Source organism: Tupaia chinensis, unplaced genomic scaffold (genome assembly GCF_000334495.1).
Source record: "Tupaia chinensis unplaced genomic scaffold, TupChi_1.0 Scaffold149922_1, whole genome shotgun sequence".
Classification (NCBI taxonomy): Eukaryota; Metazoa; Chordata; class Mammalia; order Scandentia; family Tupaiidae; genus Tupaia; species Tupaia belangeri.
The window spans coordinates 1,879,313-1,898,715 of record NW_006209766.1 but is presented as its reverse complement, the minus strand read 5'-3'; the positions used below and the strand labels follow the sequence as shown (position 1 = coordinate 1,898,715).

General features: G+C 48.3%; 1 protein-coding gene across 1 annotated transcript in view; it reads right to left on the bottom strand.

Moving 5' to 3' along the window:
- Nucleotides 1–19,403, bottom strand: part of WDR62 (WD repeat domain 62) — a 63,951-nt gene that overhangs the window by 6,909 nt on the left and 37,639 nt on the right. The window contains exons 15-22 of the mRNA XM_006171685.3: nt 13,489–13,556; nt 13,288–13,409; nt 12,359–12,434; nt 11,119–11,230; nt 10,965–11,028; nt 9,440–9,559; nt 8,231–8,364; nt 2,906–2,958 (exon numbers count right to left, since the gene is read on the bottom strand). Coding sequence (XP_006171747.1) covers nt 2,906–2,958; nt 8,231–8,364; nt 9,440–9,559; nt 10,965–11,028; nt 11,119–11,230; nt 12,359–12,434; nt 13,288–13,409; nt 13,489–13,556 — 749 coding nt within the window. The remainder of the gene's footprint in view (nt 1–2,905; nt 2,959–8,230; nt 8,365–9,439; nt 9,560–10,964; nt 11,029–11,118; nt 11,231–12,358; nt 12,435–13,287; nt 13,410–13,488; nt 13,557–19,403) is intronic.

The following is a 19,403-nucleotide window of genomic DNA, read 5'->3' as shown; positions in this document are numbered from 1 at the left end:
AGAGGGAGAGAGGGAAAGTGAGATAGCAAACCTCCAGATCTGGGATTCAAACTGCAGTTAGTTATGTGGGAGTCCAGCGTCCTTAACTACCACACCACTTGCCGGCCCCCTGGCATGAGTCCCGCCCCCCACAGGTCCAAGTCTCAAACCATGATTGACTATGTGAGGGTCCAGTGACATAACCATTATACCATCTGCTGATCCCATTAGTAGTTTTTTTTTTTAGAGATTTTTGCTATAGGGCACGGGCGTTCATTGGAGAGACAGGGAGAGACAGAGAGACAGAAAGTGATGAATCACCCCTCCAGCAGGGATGATCATGCCCCAATTCCCTTTCCTCCATTCTCTTATTATATTAGGCATGCACACACATGTGCCCAGCATGAGTTTTAAGCTGCGGGGTGCGGGATTTGAACCAAGAAAGACTACATAGGAGTCCAGTGATGTAACCATTATGCCATCTGCTGGTCCTCCATTAGTAGATATTTAAAATTAACATGTTGAGAACTCTACTCCCAACTTTGCCCCCACACCTGTTTCTCCTAAAGCCCGTCGTGTCTTGGCCTTTCCAGTTGTTCAGGCCTCAGGCCTTGGAATCACCCCTCATTCCTCTTTCTTATTCTGTCCTTACACTCCACCTAGCATTTCATCTACAAATTCTGTTAGCTCTGCCATCTGAACACACCCCAAATATGGTTACTTCTCCTCCACAACTCGCACCCTAGCCCTGCCTACTGCTGCCTTTTACAAGAACTGTTGCGCGGGGGCCAGCACGTAGCATGGTGGTTAGGGCGCTGGACTCTGACATGGCCTACCATGGTTTGATTACCAAACCTGGTGCCCTGCTTTCTTGCTTTCTCTTTCTCTGCTCAAATTTTAAAAATAAACAAAAAATTCAAAAAAGAAAAAAGAACTGTTGCACGAGAGACAGTGGAGGTCAGGTGTTTGAGAACACAGGCTCTGAAGCCAGCCCGCTAGGGTCAATCTCACATATATATATTTAAAATTATTTTACTTAAATTTATTAATTTTTTTTCTTTTTTTGGAGAGGTTTTTGCTAATGGGTGCGTGCGCTCGCCAGATAGACAGAGAGAGACAGAGAGACAGAAAGCGAGAAATCAGCCCCCGGGGGGATGGCCACGCCGCAATCCCTTCTCCTCCATTCTCCTCTCGGGATGTTGGGCACGCACGCACATGCGCCCGGCGTGAGTTTAAGCCACCGGGTCCGGGACTCGAACCGTGGTCGACTACGTGGGAGTCCAGCAACATAGCCATTATGCCAACTGCTGGTCCCTATTTATTAATTTTTAAATTTGACCACAGAGGGACAGAGTGAGAGAAACTGAAAAAGAAAGCCTCCAGGTCCAGAACTCAAATCATAGTCAGCCACATGGGAGTCCAGCACCTGTAAGCACCATGCCACCTGCTGGCCCAATCTCACACCTAATCCCTAGTGGAGTGACCCTGGACAAATTAATCTCTCTGGGCCTCAGATTGCCCTATCTGTGGAATGGAGAAAAGAAAAGTCCCTAGACCTTGGTGAGGATTAAGCAAGACAATACTTGTAAAAGGCTTAGAGCCTGCACTGAGTAAGTGCGCTATGAATGTTGTTGACCGTCCTGTCTGTGACCCGTGCTGATGAGGAGGAGCTGGAGGGCCTGAGTGAGCATAGACAGGTGCCTGGATCTGGTGTGTAGGAGAGGATTTTCCTGAGGAGCTGACATGTAGGCCCTAACCTCAGCTATGACACTGCTTGTGAAATAAACTCTCAAGCCTCAGACCAGCAGGTGGTATGGTGGTTAAGGCACTGGACCCTCACATGGCTGACCACGGTTTGAGTCTTGGACCTGGCAGCTTGTTTTCTCACTTTCTCTTTCTTTCTCTCTCAGTCTGGTCAAATTTAAAATTAATAGTAACAAATAAAATAAATAAATATTAAAAAATAAAACTGTCAAGCCTAGGAGTTAGGATTCTGCCGTAGCTTCTGACCCACCAGCTTGGGCCCCAAATCTGCAATCACTAGGTCAATCTTAACATCATCTTGGTCCTTCTCTGCCCTCATCTGATAGATTTGCTCCACCACTGAAACCATCTAGAATCCAACCATTTCCCCCTCCTAGTCTGGCCTTCACTCTCCCTGTCTGGCTTATCACAGCAGCCTCTTCCCCGGTCCCTCCTCGGTCTGTTTTTCACACACAGACACAGAGGCCCGGTGACACCGAGTTAGACCACAGCCCATCTATCTCAGTGCTATGGGGACAAAACATGAAGCAATCAATGCGGAGCCTGGAGGGAACTGGTCGTAGCCCGTTTGCCCCACATGATCTGGCCTGTTTCTCTCAGCCCTCCCTCTCCACCTCTGCCCCTCAGTAATCCCCAAGCTGGCACCTCAGCTTCCCTGGCCTTCCTTGAGCATGCTAAGCACAATCATGGCCTTTGCAAGATACAGCGTTTTGCCTAGAAGATTCTTCCCCAGTCTCTGCATGGACTCTGCTCAGATATGTTCCCAGTGAGGGCTTCTTTGTTTACCCTGAAGTTCTCATCCCTCAATACTCCTCACTTTCCTTGACTTTTCCCCTCCATAGCACTCAACAGCTCCCAACATACTACGTAGTTTTCCATCCAGTGCGGTACTGCCTAGCCCCCAAGTTCTCAAGTGAGCCTGTGGAGGGAGATCGCCGTCTGCCTTGCTCATTGCGGGATCTCCAATGGCCACAACAATGCCCACCCAGGCATGTGTGCTGCCTGAACCAAAGGCAGTCTCAGCTGGGACAGACAGGATGGCAGGAGTTCCCCAGGGAAGGAAGACACTCGCAAAGGGAAAAGGGCTCGCAGAAGAACAAGGAGCACAGCAAGGCTCCCTCCCTCACCGCCCCCTAGGCGTCTCACTTTTCTGAAGACTCACCAGCCGCTTTGCCCAGAGTGGCAGCTTGCCATTGGTCAGCAGGCACTGGGGATCTGGAGAGACACACAGAACCCATGAGAAGATAACCCAGTAGACAAATGGACGGCATACACCAACAGGCAGTACTCCAAAGGAAGCGAGAGATCAAAGATGCTCAACCTGTCAGGCAAATGCGAATTTCAACAATGAGACACAATGTGTTTTTTTTTTTTTTTTCTTTTCTTTGGACAGGTTTTTGCTATAGGGTGTGTGCGCTCGCCAGACAGACAGAGACAGAGAGACAGAAAGCGAGAAATCACCCTCCAGGGGCTCCAGGGGGGATGGCCATGCCACAATCCCTTCTCCTCTATTCTCCTCTCGGGATCTTGGGCCCTCACACACGTGCCCAGCGTGAGATTTAAGCCACTGGGTCCGGGACTTGAACCGTGGTCAACTATGTGGGAATCCAGCAACATAGCCATTACGCTAACTGCTGGTCCCGAAACACACTGTTTTACTCTTAAGACTGACCAAGATTAACACGCTTACTATAACTTGGGCTGACCCTGTAACACAGTGGTTAAGTACTGCATGTAGGGAGCTGGAATCCGTGGCTGATAGTGGTTTGAATCCCAGCTCCGGTGTTCTAAAAAACATACTGGACTGGAGCCAACAGGTGGTGTGGTGGCTAAGGCTGACCATGTTGACCACAGTTCGAGCCCTGAATCTGGTGGCTTGAAAATTATGCAGGGTATGAGTGAGTACATACTCCAAATCCCAAGAGGACAATGGAGGAGAAAAGATTGTGGCATGGCTATGCCTCTGGGGAGTGATTTCTCACTTTCCCTCTCTGTTTTTCTCTCTTTCTCTACTGAACACATGTGCCCTAGAGCAAAAACCTAAACATAAACAAAGGCTTAATACTACCAAATGTTGGGGCAAAAAATGTGAGGAACAGAGTGTCTTATGGGTGGAGCAGTAACTGGATTTGGAGAGCTCTTGGGATTCTCCTTGAAAATGAAAAATGCAGGCAAGCAGGTAGCATGGTGGTTAAGGCGCTGGATCCCACATGGCTGACTCCATGGTTCAAGTCCTAGAGCCAGAGGCCTGAAACATGCTGAGTGTGTGTGCATGTGTGCCCAAAATCTGGAGAGGAGAATATAGGAGAGGGGCTGCTGGTGTGACCAACCCCTCTAGGGGGTAATTTTTTACTTCCCCCCTCTCTCTGTCTCACTCTAGTATGTGCTCCCTATGGCAAAAAAAAAAAAAAAAAAAAAAAAAAATCTAAAAAAATAAAGTGCTAGCCCTCAGAACTCAGTAGCATAATTCCTTAGTCTCTGTCTTGGAGAAACACTCTCACAAGAGCCAGTCGCTGTGATTGGCCAGGAGAGAGAATGACGGCTCTCATGCCCAAAGACAAGGCCTAGGAGAGGTCTGCTTAGCCTCATTTACAGCCGTAGCACACACTTAGAAATAAAACACAACTTAAAAACTACTTGGTGCTGATTAAAAACAGGGAGGCCTCTGCTTTGCATCCACCAGCATGCAGGTGGGTGAGGCTGTTGAGAGAACAAAGACATGGAAGGACATTTGCAATACAATGCAGCTACGGACAGAGGTAACACAAGGTGCTTCCTATGGCTATGGCTGTGTACACAGGTACGTTAATGTTCAGAAAAAGGTCTGTTAGAATTCATACCAAACTTGGGACTAGCAGGTGGCATGGTGGTTAAGGTGCTGGACACTCCCACATGGCTAATCAGGGTTTGAGTCCTGAATCTGGTGGCTTGCTTTCTCACTTCCTCTCTCTCTCACTCTCAACCTCTGTCTCTCTCTGGTCAAATTAACAAATAAATGAATAAAATAAATAAAATAAATAATTATAAAAAAAAAAAAAGAATTCATACCAAACTGGGACCAGAACCAGCAGATGGCGTAATGGTTGTGTCACTGGACTCCCCTGTAGTCAACTGTAGTTCGAGTCCTGGACCCAGTGGCTTAAACTCAGGCCAGACACATATGCACGCATGTCCAAGATCCAGAGAGAAGAATGGAGGAGACAGGATTGCAGTGTGGCTGTCCCCTCCGGGGGGTGATTTTTCACTTCCTGTCTCTCTGTCTCTCTGGCAAGAGCACATGCCCTATAGCAAAAATCTATTAACAAAAAAAAATAAATAAAAATTCATACCAAACTGGGACCAGCAGATAGTGTAATGACTATATCACTAGACTCCCATGTCGTCGACCACAGTTCAAGTCCTGGACTCGGCATCTTAAAATTCACACCGGGCGTGTGTGCATGCATGCCTGAGATCCTAGGAGGAGTGTGTAGGAGAAGGCATTGTGGCATGGCCATCCCCCGGGGGTGATTTCTCAGTTTCTGTCTCTCCAGTAAGTGCATACATCCTATAGCAAAAATCTCTCTCTTAAAAAAAAATAATTCATACCGAACTAATAAAAGTGGTCAGTCTGGAGAGGACAGTCGATTGGGTCTGAGAGTGGTGACAATGTGTCACATTGGAGTCCCCAGGATTGAATCTTCATTGTGCTGTTGCTGACCAGTCAACCGTCCAGCCAGACCCTGCCTGCTTCTCTTTTGACGGGAGAGCCCACCTCCACCCTATAAAACACCCAGTGCCGGTCACTCTTCCCAGCCTTTTGCAGCTAGAGGCAGCGTGGCCTGAGGGAAGCCTGGGACCTGAGGGAAGCCTGCCAGGACTTCTGGGGAACAGCTTCCTCTTTAAAGACGACTCTCAGGAGTGAATGTCTCTCCACTTCAAGCCATGTTTCTAAAGCCTGGAACTTAAGCAGCTATCTTACAACCATGAAAACTTATGCAAAGGGACTTTAAAAAAAATGCCAGAGGGCACTTGCACTCAGTGGAGAGAGACAGTGTGTGTGGGAGTGGGCAGGGAGGGGATGGTGGTGGTGGCAGAGAAAGCACCCCTCCCATAGGAGATGGTCATGCAGCAATCTGCAATCCCTTCTCTGCTCTTCCCTCCTTTCAGAGGTTTGGACATGTATGCACACATGCTTGGAGTGTTTTTCAAGCCACTGGGGTTGGAACCATATAGCTGGCCATGCGAGATCCGGGTTCCTTAACCACTATGCCTCCGGTTGACCTCAGAGGCTTTACAGAGCCTGGCCTTCCATAGAGTTGCTGAGTTACTACTCTTTCTTTTGCCTTAACAACAGAATCTATTCTGTCTTCGGGTTAAGAGCACCCAGGACATTCCCTTACACCCCCAACTTCGGTCAGATGGAATGGAACTGACTGAAGCCTCCACTCTCAGAACCGATCACAAGATTCAGGTGTGGCCAGTCACAGTGACTGGCTCAGAAATGGGTGCATGATTCACACCAGGAACGTGAGTCTTAACTCTGCTGGAGCTATTAGGAAAGAAGTGCTCTTGGGACCGGCAGGTGGCGGGTGGTCAAGGCACTGGACTCCCATGTGGCTGACTGTAGTTTTGAGTCCCGGACCTGGGACTTGCATTTCACTCTCTTCTCTCTCTCTCTGTCTTTCTCTAGTCAACTTGAATAATAATAATAAATGGGGCCAGCAGATGGTGTGGTGGTTAAGGGCACTATATTCCCACTTGGCCAACCACGGTTCGAGTCCCAGACCTGGCAGCTTGCTTTCTTACTTTCCCTTCTTTTTTCTCTCTGTCTCTCTCTGATCAAATTAATAATAATAATAATAACAAACGAAATGAAATAAATAATTCTTTTAAAAAAGAAAGGTTTATATCCATTTTAAAGATGAGAGAACAAAAGGTTAAAATAGTTCATAAACTTGCCCAAAATTAAGAGTTAGTAAGAACTGGAACCTGAACTCAGGTGTAGCACTGTCCCTTTCTGTTTCTCTCTGGTCAAACTACTACTACTAATAATAATAAAATAAATAAATAAAATAAATAATTCTTTTTAAAAGGGGAAAGACAAGTTCTCTTCACTACTGAGTTTTATAAACTTGCAGCTGCTGGGAACATCTTTCCATAGTGAAAAAAGTGTCTGCCTGAGCGCGAAGCCAACCTGAAAAAAAGGCAGAGCTAAAATATGGAGAAAAATTCTTTCTTTTAACATCATCTGACTACCTGGATCCAGCCATATCTAAAACCAGTGTTCTGGGACCAGTGGTTAGCGTAATGGCTATGTCGCTGGACTCCCACGTAGTCGACCGCAGTTCGAGTCCCGGACCCGGTGGCTTAAAACTCACGCTGGGCGCGTGTGCGTGTGTGCCCAAGATCCCGAGAGGAGAATGGAGGAGAAGGGATTGCGGCGTGGCCATCCCCCGTGGTGGGGGATTTCTCGCTTTTTGTCTCTCTGTCTGTCTCTGTCTGTCTGGCGAGTGCACGCACCCTATAGCAAAAACCTTTCCAAAAAAAAAAACAGTGTTCTTAGATTTTCAGTTACATGAAACAAGAACTTCTCTTTCTACCTTAAGCCAGTAAAAATGGTTGCTAATATACTGAAATAGTCTTGATTGACATAATTTTTTTAAAAAGATTTTTCTTTTCTTTAATTGCTTTGATGGGAGTGAGTCAGACAGAGAAAGACAAGCACCCTCAATAGGGTCTTTTTTTTTTTTTTTTTTTGAGAAGCTTTTGCTATAGGACACCTGAACTCGCCCAGAAGAGAGACAGAAAGCGAGAAATCATCCCCCCAGGGGGGATGGCCACACTGCAATCCCTTCTCCTCCTCCATTCTCCTCTCAGGATCTTGGGCATGCACACATGCGCGCCTGGCATGAGTTTAAGCCACCGGGTCTGGGACTCAAACCGCAGTCGACTACATGGGAGTCCAGCAACATAGCCGTTACACCAATTACTGGTCCCCTCAGTAGGGTCTTCAACTGTGATTTCTGTCCCCCCTCCCCCTGCCCCAGCCTCCCAGCCAGTCAGATTATGGACAGACATGCATGCCTAGTGTATATAGGTAGACTGGGGAACGAACCTGCGACTTTCTATATGGATCCAGCTCCATTTGAGCAGTGCATCACTGTTACCGCAAACTGGCCCTGGTACAATTATTGAGCTTCAATTTGCACTAGGCCCTGAAAACAAAATCGTGGGCAAAACCCAGCAAAGATTCTCTACATGGACAGAATTCAAAACTGAACCTCAAGGCCAGCAGGTGGCGTGGGGGTTGAGTCACTGGACTCCCACATGGCCGCTGTGGTTTGAATCCCAGACTTGCCAGCTTGCTTTCTCAATTCCCCTTTCTCTCTCTGGCTGTCTTTCTCTGGTCAAATTAAAAATAACATAACAATAACAAATACAATTAAACAAATAAATAATTCTTAGAAAAATAATTGAGCCCCTTCAGACTGGCCCCTTCCCCAACCTGGATCCAAGCTCTCTTTGGATGGTGTCTTCAGTAACTCTTCTGGTTCACACTCCTCCTCTAGTTCATCCTCTGTCTGCTCTCCAGGGCTTAGGGAACGAATCTCACTGGGCATGGATGCAAATGTCTCCTGCCTAAAGCCAGGAATAAGGTTGGTGAGGAGAGAAACATAAGTCAATGGGGTAGTGGGAGGGCCTTGCCCAGAGCTGGGCCCTGTGCCAAGCTCCAGGTGAAGGAATATATTCTTGGCTTTTGGTCGGCTGGGAGCTCTCTCACTTGATCACTTCCCCCCATTTCCACTAGAAACACATCATCACAATAAATCTCAAAAACAAGACAAATTCTCCTAGGGTCACAGAAAGATGATAGAAAAAAAAAAAGCCAATAGTGGGGCTGCAGTCCTGGGCTGCAGGGTTCCATTTGGAGGGGTACAAAGGAGACATGAGCTCCTTCTGTATGTGGACTAAAACATGCTGGACACAGGTGCGCACTGGAGCCGCCCTGCTGCCAGCTCAGGGTGGGGCAGGAGACTCAAAGCCAAGAGCTAAAGGGAATTGCCCATCTCTTGGTACCTAGGTCTGTGGAAACCCCAAAACCACCTCAGGACAGGTGGCCTGGGTCCAGGCCTGGTCCCTACAGGCTCTTGGGGCCTGCATGGAGGAAATGGCTGAGCCTCAGTATGGAAGCACAGATGGAGGCAGATCCGGAGGCAAGAGAGAAGGAAAATGCAAAAAACCTCCCATGCAAAATAAGCTCCAAACTTTAAATAAAAAATTAGAACATGAGTTCACTCTAAATAAAACTGTTTTGTGGTATACAGATTTTAAATATATTTAGAAAACTCAAAGAAATAGGTGAAGGAATAGCTTTCATGTAAAGTAAAAAGACCCTCAGCTCCACTGTTCCCTGGTCTCCAGGGGCCTCTCCCTGACCTACCCCCTAACCCAGTATTGGCTGTGTCAGGAGCTTCTGGTCTCCAAAAACCCCTGGGGCTCAGAGGCTGACTGAGCACCTCCTCTTTCACTTCAAACCCTCTCACTTCTGTCACTAACACTTCGTGCTCAAAGTCTGTCCCCCCCATTAGGCTGTGAGGGCATTAAGGGCACAGAGAGCCCAGGGCTATCTTGGCCATGACTGTATCCCCAGCCTCACTCCTCACATGCCCAGGGCAGGAGACATTCCTCTAGGGGACGGAGGAGCCGCCAGGACCTGGGGTGGCTGCTCCACTTCCTGTCCTTTGTGCTCGGCTGCTCGCCGTGGTTGATCTCCAGCAAGTGCTGCTTCATGCAGTTGGTGATCTCCGGGCCCAGGTGCCAGATGAACACGCAGCTGTGGGGACCAAGGGAGAAGCAGGACAGGAGGAGTGAATCTTGGAGCCACCACCATGTCTGACCCTGGAGCCACCCGGGCACCAAAGCCAAGACACCATTGCCCAGATCCTTCTGGAAAACAACACCCCATCTGCTTAGTGCAGGGGGTCAGATCCACACCCTGGGTCCAAGTCCAGGGCAAACCAGGGCTTGTTACAGAGGCCTTAAGACCTGAAGGGCTGTGGTAAATGGAAAGGACTTCCTCAGGCTTCAACCATGTACTGAAGACCTTATATGTCACCTTTTTCACATTTTTTTCTTTCAGTTTTTGCTATAGGGCATGCATGCTTGCTGACGAGAAAAAGAGGGAAAGTGAGAAATCACACCCCAGCGGCCGTGTCACAATCCCTTCCCCATTCTCCCCTTGGAATCCTTGGCATACATGCGCATGCACCCAGCATGATTTTCTTTCTTTTTTTTTTTTTGGAGAAGTAGTTTTTGCTATAGGGCGCATGCGCTCGCCAGAAAGACAGACACAGAGAGATAGAAAGCGAGAAATCACCCCCCCCCCCAGGGGGAATAGCCACACTGCAATCCCTTCTCCTCCATTCTCCTCTCAGGTTCTTGGGCACGAACGCGCACGGGCCTGGCGTGAGTTTAAGCTACCAGGTCCAGGACTTCAACAATGGTCAACTACATGGGAGTCCAGCGACAGCCATGACATCAACTGCTGGTTCCATCCCAGATTTTCAAGCCACTGGGTCTGGGACTTGAACTGCAGAGTCAGCTATGTGGGATCTAGCCTCCTTAACCCCATACCACCTGCTAGCCCCTCCTTATTCAAATTTCATCATACAATTTTCAAGGAACATGGTGTTATCTTTCTTTCTTTCTTTAATTTTTTTTTTCCATAAGGCACATGTGCTCACTGGAGAGAGACAGAGAGAGGGAAAGTGAGAAATTGCCCCCCTCCCCCCACCAGGGGGATAGCCATGCCACAATCCCTTCTCCTCTATTCTCTCCGGATTTTGCGCATGCACGCACATGCATCTGGCGTGATTTTCAAGTCAGTAGATCTGGGGCTTGAACCATGGTTGGCCATGTGGGACTCCAGTGCCTTAACCAACATGCCACCTACTGACCCCAGTGCCACCTTTCTTCTACAGAAAAGCAAACTGAGGCTTAGAGAGGGGAAATGACTGCTCAAGGTGACAAGAAAATAAATGGATGGATCTGGGATTTGAACTCGGGTCTGAGTATGACTCCAAGGTGCATGCCACCCAAGGTGGGAAACAGCTGGAAAGCTCAGAAGTGCTGTCTGTGCAGGCAGGCAGTCTTGTGAGCACAGGGCCCCCATCCTCAAAGCACATGTCCCGACCTCCCTCTGAGAGGCCTAGCAGGGGCAGCCTCCGGGCCTGTCCCACCTGTCTCCAGACACTGTGATCAAGTGGCGACAGTCATAGGTGAACTTCATGCCGGTCACAATTTCTGTAAGCAAAGTGGAGAGCTGCACTGGCCTTGTGCGGCAGGGGCTGTGTGGGAGGTGGGGAGGGGTCCCGAGCAGCGAGGCACGCCTACCTGAATGGCCAAACATCTTGGCGATGCACTCGCCTGAGTAAAAGTCAATCACAGAGATGCTTTTGTCAGAGCAGCTTGTGGCCAGGAAGGTGCCTGAGGGGTCCACATGGACCTGCAGGGAAATGACACAGGTCCCTCAGCAGCCTGCTTCTTCCCTATCGTGAGGCCCAGGCCAAACATCCTAGCACCCACTGACTGAGGAGCCCCCTCTGGCCAGAAGCCTGGTAGAGAGCCCTTACCACATATACTTTGGCAGGGCAGGAAGTCCTGCTCCCATTTCACAGATGAAGAAATTCATTACCACCACCCCACCCCCACCACCACCACCACCACCACCACCACGACACCACCACCCCTCCACCACCCCACCACCACCACCACACCACCACCACGCCAGACTGGGAGCCAGGGCCTATGCTAACCCTACACATGCTGAATTTGGCTACCTCACAGAACAACTCTGGTGGCTGGTTTTTTTGTTTGTTTGCCTTTTTTTTTTTCCATAGAGGTTTTTGCCTTAGGGCACGTGCACTAGCCGAGAGAGAGAGAGAGAGAGAGAAAGAGAGAGAGAGAGAAAAGGAGGGAGAGAGGGAGAGACAGAGACACAGAGAGATAGAGAGACAGACAGAGAGAAAGTGAGAAATCACCCCCAGGGTGATGGCCCCACTGTGATCCCTTCTCCATTTTCCTCCTGGGATCTTGAGCATACATGCACTTGCGCCAGATGTGAGTTTGAAGCTACTGGGCCGGGACTTGAACTGCAGTTGGCCATGTGGGAGTCCAGTTACATAACCACTGCACCATCTGTTGGTCCCCTAGTGGCTGTTTTTATTCGCATTTTACAGATGAAAAACAGGTTCAAGAGACAATTCGTGCTCAAGGGCACAGCTGGCCCAAGGCAGAGCTGGGGTCTTGACCCCAGCTGGAGGAGCCTGACCTCCTCACAAGTCTCCGTGTTCACAGTTCTAAGAAGGCCTCCAACTTGTCCCGGCAGCTCATGTCTGTCAGGAGCACACCAGAAGAGGAGTCCATGCATCTCTCAGACATGGCTGGGGGAAGGAAGGGGCTCGGAGCGGGAAGGGCTCGGAAGTACCCCCTCCCTGCACCTGCTCCTAAGCATCCCTGGTTAACCAGGCCCAAGTGGGCACTGACCGGTGCTAGGTGGTCCAGCGGGGCAGCAGACAAGGGCCTGTATGGGGGTGTCTGGGTGTGGTTTTCACCTGGGGGCCCCACTACTCACCTTCAGCAGGGACCCCTCATCGCCCTGAGAGCCCTTGTAACACTTCTTCTGCTTCCCATTCACGGTGTTGTAGACTCTGGGGAGGTAGAGGCACGACATGGGCTGTGGGACACGTCCACCCCCACTGTTCTCCTCTGAGGCTCAGAGAGGGTCCTGCTACCCTGTTTTCACCCGGAAGCCCTCTGCTACCTCTCCTCCCCATCTGATTCCTAGACTGAAGCCTCATCTCAGGGACCGAAGCCCCATCTCAAGTCGAAGTTGTGGTGACGTACTGGGGTATTTGCTGAGTTAACGTGCATCTCCTGAACCTCACAGCAAGCTTAGGGCCCGGCAGTCAACTCCAATGAGCCAAAGGAGGCAGTGGAGAACCTCTTCACATGAGGAACTCTGCCCTCTGCACACCCCCTCCGCCTGCCCTGCTCACTCCTCCACGTCCTTCCAGGGTCAGCTCAGACGACCCTTCCTCTAGGAAGCCCTGGTCCATCCAGTAAGGGGTCAGGTGTCTTTCCAGGGCCCTCATGACCCTTCGGGCTCTCCCTCTCTGGACCTGAGCCCTCAGTGCTGTCTGCCTGGTGAGGTGGCTGCATCCACTGGACTGTGGTTCCTGTGAAGGAGAGTCTGGGGACATCCTTCCCCCACGCCTGGCACTGACCAATCCCAGGAATGAGGGTGCATGAGTGAGGCTATGAACCACATCAGCACTGCTTAGAGGCCCCATACAGGACCCCCGGAAAGCCAGAAGGAAGCCTGGGAGAACCCAGCTTCTCAGACACTTGCTGGCTGCCTCCACCCCTCCTACCTTCTCAGGGACCTGATGAGCAGGCAAGGACAGTAAGCAGCCCAGGAGAAGACAGAGCAGCCAGCTCCCACTCAGGCCTCTCGGAATCTGCCCAGACCAGGCCATCTGTGAACCCAGGGCAGCTGCTCACCTTACATTGCGGTCCTGGCAGGCCACAGCCACATACTTCTGGGTGATGTCAATGTCCATGTCATACAAGGTGGTTTTCTCTGCGACATGGTGAGTACGGACAAAGTGCAGTCCATCCGAGGCCTGGCAGGGCAGGAAGAACCTTCAGAGGATGCCCCTGACGAGCCTCCCACCCTAGCGCCAACCACATGTCCCACCCTACCCTCTGGGCGCTGCGAAAGTAGATGCTCTTGTCGGCCCCACAGCTGATCATCTGGATGTCTCTGTTGCCTGAGGGAGGAAGAGGCAGTACATTAGGCAGAACTGGGCCACACGGGCCAGGGAAATCTAGCAGGGAGGACAATCAGCCAGCTTTGCTGGGATCAAGGAGAGCTTCTTGGAGAGAAGTGGGTGCTGGATGGCTCCAGGTGGGAATCTATGAGACATAAGCTGTGCGTGTGAGGGGGAACAGATAGAGCTGTGGGCAAGGCGGGTCTCTGCAGACCAAGGGTGTATAGGAAACAAAGACCCGGGACACAGAAGGGGCACCATCTCCAATCTGGGAATTAGACAGGTAACTCAAGCAGAGAGGAGGTGGGGCTGCAGCAGAACAAGTAGAAACAGGCGGGGAGGCAAGTGTCATCCATCCATAGTAATCAGGGGTCAGCAGCCATGAGGCTAGCTCCCACATGGCTGACCAGGCTCAAGTCCTGGCTCCAGCAGCTCCCAAAGCATGCTGGGCACATGCATGCATGCCCGGCATCCTGAAGGGATGGAGCATGGAGGCAAAAAGACTGCAGCATGACTAGGCCATGGGGTGGGTGTTTTCTTTCCTCTCTCTCTCCTTCCCGCTCCTCTCATTCATACAAACCCTCCAGCATTAAAAAAAAGAAGGTCCACATGAACTTGGGACTCCCCTAGGCATATGCCTCATCTTCCTCAATGCTTGCTGACCCCTCACTGTACAACGTGAGTGAAAGGGCTCAGAGACATGCAGTGCTTGTCCCTAGGCAGGTGGGGATTCACTATAATGGGGCCAGCACTGAGTCCAGGCCTTCTCGGGTGCCGGAGTCAAAGCCACTAGATGCCATGCTTTGAACGTGGGCTGCCCCCTGGGCCTCAGCTTCCTGTCTGCACAATGAGCTTAACAACAGTCCCCTCCCCGCACCCAGAGATGCAAGAAGCCCTTGGAACAGGGGGTGCCTCATGGTTACAAATGTTCTAGCTTTGATTATTCTTATTTCTTTATAGAGTAAGAGTTGTGGTCAGAACAGAAATACAAAACAAATACAAATAACTTGGAGTCTTGGTACAACAGATGCTGTTCCTTCAGGACAGGACATGTGAGAAAATCTAATACATGGGCCTGACATGCATGTATTAGATTGTTACACAAGCAGGAGTCCCATAGAAGGGAGTGAGCCCTGTGCAAGGGAGGGCATGTGACCTGGGAGGGGCCAGAGAGGGCCTGCAACTCCTGGTAACACTCTGCTCCTCCAACCACAGGTGGCGAAGTCACGTACTAAACAGTATCCGGACCGTCAGCAAGCAGGGCTGTCTCTGGTATACACAACGGCGTGCCCATCCTGGGGCCTACCTACCAGCCGGGAACTTCGACGTACTATTATTGCTGTTCTGCAAACTATTATTCTTTAAATGTTTTAGGCATCTATATTTCATAAAAAAGGACTGAAAGACTGAACTTGTCTTTAGCAGGGAAGCTTCAGACAGGTTCTGACTAGTGATTCCCCAGAGGAGTCTGACTGATTTTTATTCTTATTTTTTGGCAAAGAAACTTATGCTTCTTCTTCTTCTTTTTCTAAGAGTTTTTTGCTATGGGGCACTGGCGCTCACCAGAAAGACAGAGACAGAGAGACAAAAAGCGAGAAATCACTCCCCAGGTGTGATGGCCACGCCACAATCCCTTCTCCTCCATTTTCCTCTCATGATCTTGGGCACACAAGTACATGTGCCCAGTGTGAGTTTAAGCCACTGGGTCCAGGACTCGAACCACGGTTGACTACATGGGAGACCAGTGACATAGCCACTACGCTAACTCTTGGTCCCGATTCTTTTAAACTTCCTTTATGCCTTTTTTTTTTTTTTTTTGAGAGATTTTCACTGTAGGGCGTGTGCGCTCGCCAGACAGACAGAGAGAGACATAGAGACAGAAAGCGAGAAATCACCCCCCAGGGGGGATGGTCATGCCGCAATCCCTTCTCCTCCATTCTCCTCTCGGGATCTTGGGCACGCACGCACACGCGCCCGGCGTGAGTTTTAAGCCACCGGGTCCGGGACAAGAACCGCGGTCGACTACGTGGGAGTCCAGCGACATAGCCATTACGCTAACTGCTGGTTCCCATATGCCTTTTTACAAATAATAAGAAAAAATGTTTACATTGAATTCAGCTACATTTCCTAGTAGCCGAATAATTTTATACATTATTTTTACATAATTTCTATTTTATATAAAAAATTATGCTCACTCTCTTCATAGTTTCTCTTTCCCCATCCTCCCCCCCCCCTTTTTTTTGGTTCCAGTTATGTGAGTTTTTTGGTTTTTTTTTTTTAAAGAATAGGAAGAACAAGCATCTTTTACTTTCCATCCAACTATAAACAGTATCCTGTTTTTTTTTTTTTAAAGAATAGGAAGAACAAGCATCTTTTACTTTCCATCCAACTATAAACAGTATCCTGTTTTTTTTTTTTTAAAGAATAGGAAGAACAAGCATCTTTTACTTTCCATCCAACTATAAACAGTATCCTGTTTTTTTTTTTTTAAAGAATAGGAAGAACAAGCATCTTTTACTTTCCATCCAACTATAAACAGTATCCTGTTTTTTTTTTTTTAATTTAATTCTAATCCTATACTTTAATAATCAAACTGATAGAGAATTATAATTTTTTCTCGGGATCCAAATCTTCTAGGAAAGAAAATGTTAAGGTCTATTCAGAACCAACCATCCTTGCACACATTCCTATTTGACAAAAGTTAATAAGCATATTTCTCATTCTGTGAAAATGAATTAAATTAAAAAGTAAGTTTTGTTGCTATTAAAATGAGAAAGTACGCTTTTCATTTAGTTTAGTCAAACCTCAAACCAATACAATATTTCTTTTCATAAAATAGAGTAATTCAGCATACTGAAATACAGTGAAGGAAAATTTCCTTTGGATTTTTAAATATAATTGCTTGTGTGTTGGTAGGTAGAGTGGAGGTTAAGGCAGCTGGACTCCCAAAGGGCTGACTGTAGTTCGAGTCCTGGACCTGGCAGTTTTCTCTCTTGCTTTCTTCTCTCTCTGTCTCTCTCTGGTCAACTTCAAAGAATTAAAATAAAATAACGACAGTGAATAAAATTAAATAATTCTTTTTAAAAAGTCGCTTGCTGGGACCAGCAGATAGTGTAATGGCTACATCACTGCACTCCCATGTAGTCGACCGTGGTTAGAGTCCCGGACCCAGTGGCTTAAACTCACGCCGGGCACATGTGTGTGCATGCCCAAGATCCCAGGAGGAGAAAGGATTGTAGCATGGCCATCCCCTTTGTGAAGTGGTTTCTTGCTTTCTGTCTCTCTGTCTGTCTTTCTGGCAAGCACACACACCCTATAGCAAAAAACTCTCAAAAAAAAAGTTGCTTGTTTTAGGAAATCTATTTTGCCCTTTCTTAGATACTTTGTTATGATACCGTTGTTCATAATGTATTCTCATTTTATTGGCCACTGTCAGTAGTTTTTCCTGATAAAGAAAACAAACATTTACCTTATAATAATTTTTTTTCTTTTTTTTTGGAGAGATTTTCGCTATAGGGCGCGTGCGCTCGCCAGACAGACAGAGAGAGACATAGAGACAGAAAGCGAGAAATCACCCCCCAGGGGGGATGGTCACGCCGCAATCCCTTCTCCTCCATTCTCCTCTCGGGATCTTGGGCACGCACGCACACGCGCCCGGCGTGAGTTTTAAGCCACCAGGTCCGGGACGCGAACCGCGGTCGACTACGTGGGAATCCAGCGACATAGCCATTACGCTAACTGCTGGTTCCCCCTTATAATAATTTTTTGAAGATTCAGTGTGCCATTACTTTGCTAATTACTATTCATTGATAAAGTGATGTTTGTAACAATTTTTTTCCTTGAGAGGTTTTGTTGCTATAGGGTGTGTGCGCTCGCCAGAAAGAGAGACAGAGAGACAGAAAGCGAGAAATCACCCCCTGAGGGGATGGCCATGCCACAATCCCTTCTCCTCCATTCTCCCGGGATCTTGGGCATGCACGCACACATGCACACGTGCCCAGCGTGAGTTTAAGCCACCAGGGCCAGGACTTGAACCAAATCACAGCCCACTACATGGGAGTCCAGCGACAGCCACTACACCAACTGCTGATCCTGATGTTTGTAACAGTTTTAACACTTGTTATTTCATCGTATTTTCTGAAGTAGTATGACTCCATTATTGCCGTAGCCTTAAGGTTTTTATTGTACAAGTCAGCCTGTTTGTGTATGCTAACTTGCAATTATTTCTCTGTATTATGCTTTTAGACTTTTTAAAAATTTAGAGCATCGTAATTTCTATTTGTGCTCAATAGGCAGGGTGGTTTTTGTAAAAAATAATTAGTAAAAATGCATTATGTTATTTTTAAAATACCATAGGATTTTGGGTCAGGAAACCTGATTGTAGTCTCATCTCTCTTTTCAACGAGCTATATAACTTTGGACAAGGCATTTTACATCTGAGTCCTCCTTCTTCTCATTTTCTCAGAGACCCATCTCTGTTCGTTATGTCATCAGTACATAAGGCTGCGAGGCACACAGCAAAGGACCAATACGTATCTGTCTAGGTGTTTGGTTTGGAAGGAGAGGTTTGGAGCAGAGGGTCTTCAGTTATCGTAGTCGTGACTGATTTTTGAACATAGCCATGGTGGGTCGGCCGGCCAGAGGAGGGTGCCCAGGAGCCAGTTTAGGTCTGCATTCTCGGACAGGCCGGGGCTCTCGTGAAGGTAAGTGCCCTTCAGAAGGCAGCCTTGAGCTTGGCCTCCTGGGCGATCTCCTTGGTAGTCATCACCTCTCCTGGATCTTGACCATTCATTAAGGGGAAGGTTGCTGTCAGTAGACTGTTAGATTTACTGATTTATTTAAATATATCTTGTAAAATGGGAAAATTTCAACAGTTTTTTTTTGTTGTCGTTTGTTTAGATTTTTGCCATAGGATGTGTACACTCGCTGGAGGCACAGAGACAGGGAAAGTGAAAAATCACCCCCATGTGATTGTGCCCTGCCAAAATTCCTTTTTCTCCATTCTCCTCTTGGGCTTTCTTCTTCTTTTCTTCTTCTTCTTTTTTTTTTTTCTTTTTAAAGGTTTTTGTCGTAGGGCATGTGCGCTCACCAGAGAGAGAGAGAGAGGCAGAGAAAAACAGAGAGAGGGGAAATGGGAACTCATCTCCCAGGGAGGGTGGGCATGTCACAACCCCTTCTCCTCCAGTGTCTTCTCTGGATTTTAGGCACACACGCACATACACCCAGCATGATTTTTCAAGCCATAAGGTCTGGGACTCGAACTGTGGTTGGCCATGTGACATCCAGCACCACTATGCCTCTTGGGATTTGGGGCATGCACACACATGCTCCTGGTGTGATTTTCAAGCTGTGGGGCCTGGGACTCAAACCACAAGGTCAGCCATGTGGGATCCAGCTGTCTTAACCTCCACATTACCCAATTTGAACAGTTTTTAAAGACGTCTGAGAGGGGACCAGCAGGTGGTGTGGTGGTTAAGGTGCTGGCCACTCCCACATGGCCGACCGTGGTTCGAGTCCCAGACCTGACGGCTTCCTTCCTCCCTTTCCTTCTCTCTCTCTCTCTGTGCCTCTCTCTGGTCAAATTAAAATTAAATGAATAAATAAATAAAGTTAAATAAATAATAATTTTTTAAAAAAGACGTCTGAGAAGTTTTGGCTGACCAGCTTTTGCTAGATCTTCATCAAACCATATTGAATATTGTTACCTCGTCTCTGGTCAGCTAGAGACAGGTAGGGCAGGAAGTAGGAAAGGCCAAGGGATGTCATTCATGAGATGATATTTAACACACTTTTCAGAGACAGGAACTTACAGTCAACGGACATATTCCTTTCCTGAAGAGATTCTTC